Genomic DNA, 10,542 nt, shown 5'->3' on the forward strand with positions numbered 1-10,542 from the left:
CTATTGTGTCTTAAATACATACCTTTCAAATGGTTGGTTGGTGAATATCCTCTTTTCCTTCCCTGTTATTTCTGTCTGCCTGTCTTGCTCTTTCCCTGCTGTGAAGGACAGTTATTGTGTCAACGTGCTTCTCATACTCTCAATAACATTTTGTCGCCAATCAGCTGACAACCTGACAGTTGTACGAGAGGGGGAGCAATTCATGATGAAATTGGTGGACTTTGGATCATGTCAGCAGAAAGGTACTTTCCTCCCACAACACACACACACTACTGTGGAGTACTGGTCACCAGAGGTTTGGAAGGCAGTGGATCAGAAGGTACATTAATGAGCAAAGACCTTTTTACATTGCACAGATGCTATAAGGTTAAATATGATTTTTAAGCGTGCTGTTAAAACAATGAAAATGATTTGAATGTGTTTTCATAAATGCTTTAGTCAAACATTATGAACTTTCAAAAAACTTCAGTTCCCATCCATTTAAACAAATGATTTTTTGTTTTGCTTTTTGGGTGGGTTTAAAAAAAAATTAAAAAATGAAAAGGTATACACCCAACTTTGTGAAAATTCAAACAGATATTTATTGATTGGGAAGTACACATTGAATTCCTTTTTGAAAACCCTACTGAAATTTGCCTGCATATCAGTCAAGGTGCATGTTTTTCAAATTGTAGCGGCCCTGACTTCTTTTTGTCTTTCAGAGTCAAGTTCTTTGTGATCCTGCGATGGATGTGTATGCAATGGCATTGACTCTGTACTTTTTTGAGACATCGCACCATTTGACCCAAAGGATTCAAGATTTGAAAGGAGTGGTAAGTGTCCATTTTTAGAGGGGTTTTCAAGGCTACCACCAAACTTTTTGCGAATAATTTTGCTTTTTGTCACCTGACTCTCGTTCTTTACCCCTAAAATTGTACAATCATCCACTCTGAGACAGGCTGTGAATAGTTCCAGTGATGGTTCCTCACTGTTGTGCTTCATGTAAGCAAGGACTGCAGGTGGAAAGTACTTTGTCTGACCGTCAATATTTGAATACTGTCAGTGTGTTTCCACTCAGCTCAAAGAAAATATTTTGATCCTTTGAGCCAGGATCCCCTCTCCCTCTCCCTATGCTTACCAAATGTGTACACCTGAGCTCGTTTAGGTCAGCTTATGGATATTCACCACCGACGCTGAAGCGTGAATTTGATTCATAGATGGGTAAAGGTATAGATTGTTCTCTTTTGTATGCCAGAGTTTTTTACAATTGTAACTCATTAATTTGTCAGCCCACACATAACTTCCAATGGCACCCCTGTAGGCCAGCAACCAATTAAAGGTATATTTTTGAAAAACCTTGATCCAGTAATGAAAACGTTTTTTTTATTTAGGCCCAAAATGAAACACTGCCTGTTGTGTGTATACACTGGATCACAAAGTTAAATAATTTATTTACCTACAAAGTGCTCATTTTGAGGCAGAGAAAATATTTATTTTTTTTAAAACTGGAGATGTAAGCAGATGACAGAACATGTCTTGAAAATAAGAAAGGATGTGAAAGGGGACATATTTTTAGAAGAATATTTTTCAATTTCTGTCAGGTTTCAAACCCGAGACCTGTTGAATGAGAGGCGAACATCATATCTCGAGACCACGAGAGCCCTGCAACGGCCTTTATTAATGATCTTTTAGATTCTGTTGGTCTTCCAATTTTTAGACTCGCTTGCAAAGACCCGAGAAGAATAAGCAAGTTGATTTTATATTGTTGTAATAGTGGACGGACAAAAGTGAACAAGCTGTGGTCATACTTAGATCATAGCACAGATTCGGCGGCCGTTTAGTTTTGCGAGGCCGTACGCTGCTAGGTCAGTGTGACGGGGGTCAGCTACCGGTCAGTCTACCTGTGCTCTCACCACACACAGGGTTACCACACCTGCCAACCCTACAGAAAAAATGGGTAGATCACCGACTTTTTGGTCAAACTACCGATCCACCAATTTTGAGAGATAAATAAGCTACCGACTTCGCGATTCTGCAGAGTGACTGCCAGACCCCAGGAATTTGAGGAAATCTGTAAATTACCCTGTGAAAGTACATAAAAGTTATGGAATATTTGAAAACCAAATCCTATAATGCCCTTAAGTTCATTTTTGTTGGTCGCGATTGTGATATTCATTCGGCTTTCCACGGAGCGAGAGTACGATTCTTCACGCGAATAGGCGGCTATTGTGACAAGCGAAAGTGTGTGCGTGGTACCGAGGTTTGATCGGGAAAATCAAGATCCTACTTTCGCTTTCGTTACCATGCAGAAATTTGCTGGTAGTAGTTTGGTAATGCAAATGCAGGTTGTGCTTGGCAAACGCTGTGTTGCCATGAAAATAAATCAATATTTGTCCTGTGCTGTCACTTGTGAAAAAAATAAAAGGAAAGTTATAGTTATACAAGCGTCTTATCGGGCTCGCCATCGTGACCAGTCAGTGAACCTGCGCGTTCCATCACATTGTGAGTACCGGCAATAGTAGGGGTCACCAAAGTTCATTCAAAGTCTGAGCGCTGCGAAGTATACGACTCCGGAATGGGGGGATTATTGATTTTTTTTTAAAGATGCACTCGGGGGAGGTGGGGGGGGGGGGAGGTTGAAGGTTGAAGGCAACACCAGGAGACAAAAACTCATCTTGGAAGCAAATTTTAGTATTCTAAATTTTGATTACTACTAAATCTAGAACTCTGCAAAATGTGCGTTGGTGCAGGCCTTGTGTGGAATCGAGATTCAAGGCCCCCCCCCCCTTTTCTTCATCTTTTCTTCTTTGCTTCTGTTCTTTCTTTTTTGGGGGGGGGGTTTCAACTACTATAGGGTAAATGCATCTGGAGGTTTTCATATTTGTCTTTTATTGTTGTTTTTGTTCTCTGTCTTTTTCTACATTTGTTTGAAGTCACAAACACTTTCATGCATATTTGATGTGGGTCGAAATATTGATAAGGGTCCCCAGTTAAGTCTGCGGCAAGTGGTGATATAGCCTACTACAGATTTTTTAGGTCAACTACAGATTTTTGGACAAAAATTTGTGTCAACTACAGAGTTTGGCCCAGGCAATGTTTGTAGGTATGGGTTCCTTACCATGGCAATTTTACACAATTTTGTTTCAACGCTCTCGAATGAAAGCAGAGCTATCAACATACACCAAATGTTCCATTTTTGAGTTTCTACTTTCAATGTACAGTTTGTGAAAACGCAACGAAGATATCTAGTATAGTTTTATAACTGCGTGTGATCAAATACTGCCGTCTTATATGTGGTAATTAAAGTAATATACACCGAATTAAAAGTTATGTAACAGTCAAAGTGCCGGATGAAATTCACTAAAACTACGTCAGAATAAAGGCAATTAATGTGGGTATCTACTTACCAAAGGACATCGTTGTTGGAAGATTAGTAAACTGCAATTTTTGCATTTTCGTTCAGCAACCAAATTCATCAGGCTAGTGATGAAAGTCAGATTATAGTATCTTTCATTAAATGACACAGGTCTATTTACACATTTTGTGCAATATACGCTTATTTTTGATGCTGTGGATGTTTTCTCAGTGCATGAAGCTTCGATGCGCAGTGAAGGTGTTGTCTGGAGCAAATGTACACTCATTACAAATCATAGTTTTTCTGTATTGTCTATGATGCCTTGAGTCTGCTTTCAATTTTTGAAATTGACTGGTGACAGCTTTCGGTTCCTTGTTCTCCCAGCAGGTCCAAGCCAAAGTCGTGTTGTGTTATGAATAGAATGCTGTGTTGTTCTAAAATATGCTGTTTGGGAATTAAAAGTGCTTTCTGTAGAGCTTCATGTACGTGTCTATTGCTGTATGAATTGCTGGGATAGAGGTTATGGGAATATGTACGCTGTGTGAGATGTCATTAGGAATTTAACTGTATGTTTGGTTGAGAGAGATGAAAATCAATCCTATAGTGTGCGCTTTGTCAACAATAATTGGATCATACGTGTACATCTGTGTCTGCTCTACAATTGTTTGAGTGAGATATCTGTACACCTTTGGGGTTGAGGTATTTGTGACAATGATGGCCAATGAAGATCGACTGTGGTAAGCTTGTGGCGTAATGCGCAACATTTTTCATCTGTGTCTTCTCTAATGTCAATATCATAAATTAATAAAATATCACTTTGCAGTGACTCACATGTCCTAGCCTTTCTTCTCAGGCTCTGTTGTACTTTAGTCATGATCTTACACCCGCAAACGCAACAAAGTTCATTCAGGGAGGAGGAATGTCTCTTGTGTGTGTGTTCCATTGGGAGATTTCAGTAGACTTGTTAGAAATTAATCACGGGCAAATGGAGTCTACCTAATATCGTAACACGGTTCAATCAACAAAGATTAAATTTATACACATTAAGCGCAAATATGTCTGCCTTTCATAGATACAACAATCTACGAAATTAGTGGAGAACTGTTGAACTTACAACAGCATAGAATCCAAAATATACAGTTGCATGGGCCAAATAACAAGGTGCCGGATGAGAATCAGATGTAAGTGACTTAATATTACAACAACTATTCATTCAACAATGATGAAAATTATGCACGTGAAGCACAAATATGTCATTGGTGCATATATCAACGTTTGTTGAGATTGATCGAGAACTTTGGAAATAGAATTGAATTAAATGCAGCACACACAGATTAAATTTGTCAAAATCCTGAACATTTTGCACTCTTTAACATCTGCGAATATTGTCGCATTGATATCGAATTTTCGCAGACTGAGATGGAGGAATCTTGCTCTTTTCTTTTTGTTTGGAATAGTTCATGATTAGAGTGAGGATACTGCCGATAAAAGGTATCAAACGTATTGATTATGCCATGAACTGCCCGCCTGTAACTGGTGCTCAACGGAGTATTCAGTGACGCCCGCATAACCCGGTACGGAGCGGTTCAGACAGTGATTTAATGACTTCTAGATGTTGCTGGGCTGGGAAGCTAAGAGGCACGATTTCGACGCTGTGAGATATGCATTCGGCTCATCCTGTCGGGTTAGAGTGTTCTCTTTGGTGACAGATGTGACTGCTACTATCATTTCAGATGTTAACTATGCCGGGGATGGTGAAGATGATTGCCTTGCCTGACAGTCTACCAGCTGACCTCCGAGTTATGATGTCATCCTGCTTGGAAGAGAGTCCCTCGGAGCGCCTGACTGCTGAGAAAGCTTGCAAAAGATTGCAAGGTATACATTTGGGAGTTTAAAAAATGTATAAATTAGGAAAGATTGGACTGGGTACCTTTCATAGTGAGTGCAGTCGAGGGTCACGAAAGGTCATAGAGTACATACTACTTTTGTAGTTTATGAAAATTCTTGGGACAAAACTGGTTTTGATAAATGAGTAAAACAAAAAGGTGCACATTGATTATTAAGATTAGATACAAGTTCATGACTGAGAAAGCTTTGAGTGCCCAACACACTATTATATCATTTCAAAATTTATTGTCAGTTTTTGGTGGATGATGATTTTGTGAAAAGATCAATTTATCTTTCGTGTAGTTCAAAAGAATTGTTCATTTGTCTACACACAATAATGTATCCTTTTTTTTGTTAAATGGTAAGGAAATACTTTACAGGGCTCTCAGACTTCCGCGGATCCGCGAATTTCCGGGGTTCGTGGTTCGGAGAAAGTCCAGGGCTGAGATCAGTGGCCGCGGAATCGCTGAGCATCGCGTGGTCATGTTTCCGTCGCGCTTCGCATCTGCACGAGTTTCATAATTATCTTCTCCGAGAAAAAATGCGAAAATTTGGAGAACTTAATAATAGAGCGATGTATGCCAGTTTGGCACTAACAGCCCACCTTTACTTCCTGTTCATAACTACTACTTACTTAGCCTTTCCGGTTTTTATTGAAATCGGTTGACTTTCACAATTAATGCGAATACATGTCAACATTTTCTTTTCCCCTTCTTTTTGGTGTATGTTACTCTCATGTAACACCTGTCTATCGCGATCCTCCAACAAAGTTCAGGGGTTGGGAAAATTTTTCACTGGGAGCCCTGACTTTAGGACAAGAGTGGTATCTATGTTAACATCGTCACCTCATTGTATCATTTGTAAGTATAATTCATTTCACTGCTTCAAAATTCAGATGAGTACATCTGCAGTGACTAGAATCATAGCTGAAGTCAGTCTGTCATTTGGCGTATATAATATTATGTCAAGAAGCAAATTGAGTGTGCAAACTTGTCCTTATGGCTAAAAGGAGATGAAGAGCTTCCTCGGAAAAAGATCCCTCTTCTTTTCCGTCCCCTCAATATCTGCCTGACAACTTGTTCGTACCTTCTTTCTGTTTGTTTGTTTTTTCCCCACTAAATGCACAGTTTGGTTGGTGTAACATATGGTTGTCTTGTAGAAAGTTAAGTGATGGGCAGTGGAGATAGTTTAAGTGACTATTTTTGCAATTGATGTCGTGTTCATTGATGCATCTTCAATTAAGTTAATTCTTTTGCAAATTAATAATATACTGGGGTTCTTTTGTGGACATACGTTTTGTTGGTTGCTGAAGTACCGTTGGTGAAGTTATCAAGTCATCTATCAAGTGCTTTCTTCTTTCAGTTTACTAACTGATATCGCAGTGTTTGGTCATTTCTTCTAGTTCATATTTACTTTCAAGATAGTTTTCGAGGAGAAAAGTGACCATCTAAGACAGGTGGCCGTCCTAGGCTGGACTGATGAAGATAAAGAAAACAAACCATTCCCGTTTTAAGTCCCTACCAGAGATGATAAAAATAACAGGCTTCGGACTGCCGGGGGGGGGGGGGGGCTTTTGTTGTTCTTGTTTATTTTGTTTGATTTTTTATGTAGGAGGGGTGGGGGTTAAGGGTTCGAGAGTTTTTGTTGTTTTTTAATACATTTCTTTCCTAGTTCCTAAGTGGAGTTGGTTGCTGTCTCAGGACATGGGTTACATTTCTACATTGATGCAGTCATCAATGGCTTGATTTTTCTGAATGTGTGGAAACAATTTTGTTTACTCAGAGAGACAAAGTCTTGCAACTGCTGTAATAAGTGTCAAATTCTACAGAGTGTATCAAATGAGGACGACAGTGTGAAAGAGTAAAACAAAACGAAAAACGTCAGACGAGGAAGACATGGTAAAATAAACAAATTGATCACCACCACTCAGAGAATGAGTGATGCTTCTGTCGCAAGGTTTATGTTCACGTCCATCGTTTATGAGTTGTGGGTGGGACTTATGGGTTATGATGAACAACATGCTCCCCTCACCAGCAACTGAAAAATTATTGTTACCGAGTGGTCAACTTAGGTAAACATCAGTGGGTGGGACCTACCCAACATTATTGAACATTGGAGGGACTGAAAAAAAACAGCAGGTGAATAGATTATGACGGCTCGTCCACAGCATCAGGGGCCAACATAATTTATGACAAAACGTCGGGCGATGAGAGTGACCGTCTCTGATAGGTAATTTCGATTGATTGTTGTTTAAAAAAAGGTGGCCTTGTTGGACAGGTACCCGTTTTACACAGTGAAATTATATAGAAAAAGCGCAAAGAGGGAAATGGAAAGTGGCTGTTTGTACAGGTGGCCGTTATAACAGGTTGGACTGGATATCACTTTTCGTTTTCAAAAGTGCACTTATTTCTTCTGTGCTATGTAAAACAGCGAACTATAATTTCGAAAGCTCTATTATGAATTTATTATTATAATGTGAGCTCTAGCTCGTAAAATTTTTATCCAGTTAGATGCCCCAAACCAAACATTTTTTAATGAGCAGTTTGTATCAGACCAAAAATGTAAGGTAAATAACTACACATTTCCTTTGTCGATAAAGGGAAGAAACTACACTTTATCGCTTGCACACTTGTATGTACGATTATCGCCCCTTTTTGTCAAAACCGGAAGTAGCTCTTTAGCTATGCAAGTATTTTTTTAGTTGACGTTTTTTTTCGAACCTCAATCTGAAGAGCTAAAAGATGGCATCTTTCGTGAACACATGAAGTAGCAGGAAATTTTCGGAATATTTAGTTGATGTGTGATACTGGACGAATCATTTTAAAGAATTGTGTTTCTTTCCTTTTTAGTTACTCAATTTAGAGCTTTCTGTAAATGAGCACAAAATTTAAACACTTTCGAAGTAGTGTTGCAGCAAATTTAGATAGCAATCAATAAATCGGAACATCAGATTTCATTAAATCGGAACTTAGATTGATAGACTAAGGTGTGATTGCAAAAATATTTTGCTCAGTGCTCACAGGGATTAAAACTCCAAGTATTGTTTGTTAAAGGGACATAATCAAAAGAAAAACAAGTCTTGACACATATTTTCGTGACATAGCTCAGACTCAACTGTTGACCTACTAACAAATTCCTGTTCATTGCGTTCTGATCGTAACATTTTCATAGGTGTGTAATCGAGAATGAAGCCAGTTTTTGTTTGTAAATGGTTGTTTTAGAGAAATGTCAATAGCTGTCTGTGCTCTTTCGTAAAAATTTCTCTATCACTTTACTTAAGCATTTGCAGAAAATGTCACAGCTTTATTGTTCAATTTATTAGCTTACTTTTGAAAAGTCACTAGTGTAATCGAGAAAAGTCACTGATCTAGTAATGAAAAGTCAATAGTCTGGTTACAGAAAGTCACTAATCTAATTCTGAAAAGTCACTAGTCTAGTTGTGAAAAGGAACTGGTCTAATTGTGAAAAGTTATTAGTCTTATTGTGTAAAGTCACTGGTCTAGGTTTTAAAAAAAATTAACGCGTCTTATTGGGAAAAGTTATTGGTCTAGTTGTAAGAAGTTGCTGGTCTACAGAACTAGTTGACAAAATTTACTCTTATTTTAGGGTAGAATTATCATATGCCTTTGAATTCAGCTGAAATATGTACTAGAAAATGCAGCTCACATTCATGTAGCATTCTGCTGGTTAAGAAATCGAGCGTATCAAACTATTTCTTAACAGCAAAACAAATAAATAAATACATCTTCAAATGCTAAATGCCACCGAGTCTACTGGAGCTGGATTGCAACTGCCAGGCCTGATTTTGTAAAAATCTTCTCTTAGAGGCGGCGCTCTGCTTCTTCTTTAAAAAAATTTTTTTTTTATTTTAAAGCTGTATAGACCCTCTGTTGTGATATGGCTGTAATGCCCTAGTGCTCATTTTTTCATTCGTGTCATGATGCGTTGGAATAAGGTGCTCGTCTATTTGGGGGCATATGGGGTTATTGATATCTTCTTAGCGCCTGTTCATTTGCCTTGCTATTAATGAAAATTTTACCCATCCATCTTAAATAAAAGTCAAGAAATTTGTGATTGAAGGAGGTGGGGGTTGCCTGGCGTTAGAAGTAAAACTAATGAGAAAACGGCCACTAAATTTTGATGATCTCCAATGTACCATTGGAACTATCAAACTTTCCCTTTTTCTGCCTTTGATCAACATTTATCAGTAAAATCCATATGAAAATGAGTTTTAAATGGACATAGAAAATGCTGCACCCAAGAAAGAAAATTCCATTAAAATTGCCCAACAAGTGGAAAAATGTCTGTTTCTTCAATTTCATTATAATTTTGACAAGTGCCTGATTTCACCATAATGCCACACACTTTTGAAATCGCGTCTTTTTGTTTTTATAGTAAAATGTGTACAAATTTTTGGTGGTGGGACAGCTGTACTACCAGTACTTTTAGTTCAAAAGATAATGGTGTGAAAATGAAAGAAGTTGAGAGACATCTAGGTTGTGACAACCATGCAGAGCATTCCACTTTTCGCCAAGCATAAGGGATTCCTCTCACTCACGAATTAAAAAGATTTTTGCTATTGTTTATAGAGACAGTGTGATGTCTTGACTCAAAAAATGTGACGGTTCTCTCTTGAAAATTGTTTCTAGACGTACGCATTTGGCTTGATGTGGTGCATTGTCCGACAAGTAGATGTACTTTAGAACCATCAATTTATCCAAGTTGCGTGTTCACATATAACCACAATACCGGGTACGTGCAGGTGACTTAGAAGAAGTGAGATTATTGCCTTCAGTGGACTCTAGTCATAGACCTTGAAAAAGATTTAAAGAAGGAAATTTTAAAGAGTTCAGATATTTATGGCATTTGATATTTTAATGCAGGAATTTTCTATAATAGTCTTAATTGTGTCGGTTTTTGCTATGAAAGTTCATTTTTAAAACATTGTCCCTATCTGTAGTGATTGTTTTAGTCCTCCAGTAGCTGGTGGTTGGAGGGTGCCACTGGGAGGTCCTACTTCTTAACTTTTCCTCTGTTGTTTTTGTCTGTCTGTCTTACTTTTTCCCAGCATTAAATGACCATTCTTGTGTCTGTGTGCTTCTTTTTACCCAAACAAAAGTCAGGTGGAACTAATTTTACTTCAGAAAATTGATGTTGTGTTGAGTTGGCAGAACCAGCCATTTATTTACCCCGTTGAGTAATGTCTGTGTTTGTTGGGAGGTGAAGGGGCTCTGGCAAGAATGAAAACTTTGTCGTCGAAAGGTTTTCCAAATAAACAGTTGTCACAATAGTAGTTGTAGGGGCTGGGAGGGAGGTGGGGG

At 38.4% G+C, this 10,542-nt stretch overlaps 1 protein-coding gene across 2 annotated transcripts in view; it reads left to right on the forward strand.

The window, feature by feature from the left end:
• The window catches only part of LOC101860249 (serine/threonine-protein kinase pkn6), a 39,337-nt gene that overhangs the window by 17,612 nt on the left and 11,183 nt on the right, over nt 1-10,542 (forward strand). For both annotated transcript variants that reach the window (XM_005098352.3, XM_005098353.3), the window contains exons 8-10: nt 165-319; nt 702-812; nt 5,068-5,209. In XM_005098352.3, the coding sequence (XP_005098409.1) occupies nt 165-319; nt 702-812; nt 5,068-5,209 (408 nt within the window). The remainder of the gene's footprint in view (nt 1-164; nt 320-701; nt 813-5,067; nt 5,210-10,542) is intronic.

Source organism: Aplysia californica, unplaced genomic scaffold (assembly GCF_000002075.1).
Source record: "Aplysia californica isolate F4 #8 unplaced genomic scaffold, AplCal3.0 scaffold00180, whole genome shotgun sequence".
Classification (NCBI taxonomy): domain Eukaryota; kingdom Metazoa; phylum Mollusca; class Gastropoda; order Aplysiida; family Aplysiidae; genus Aplysia; species Aplysia californica.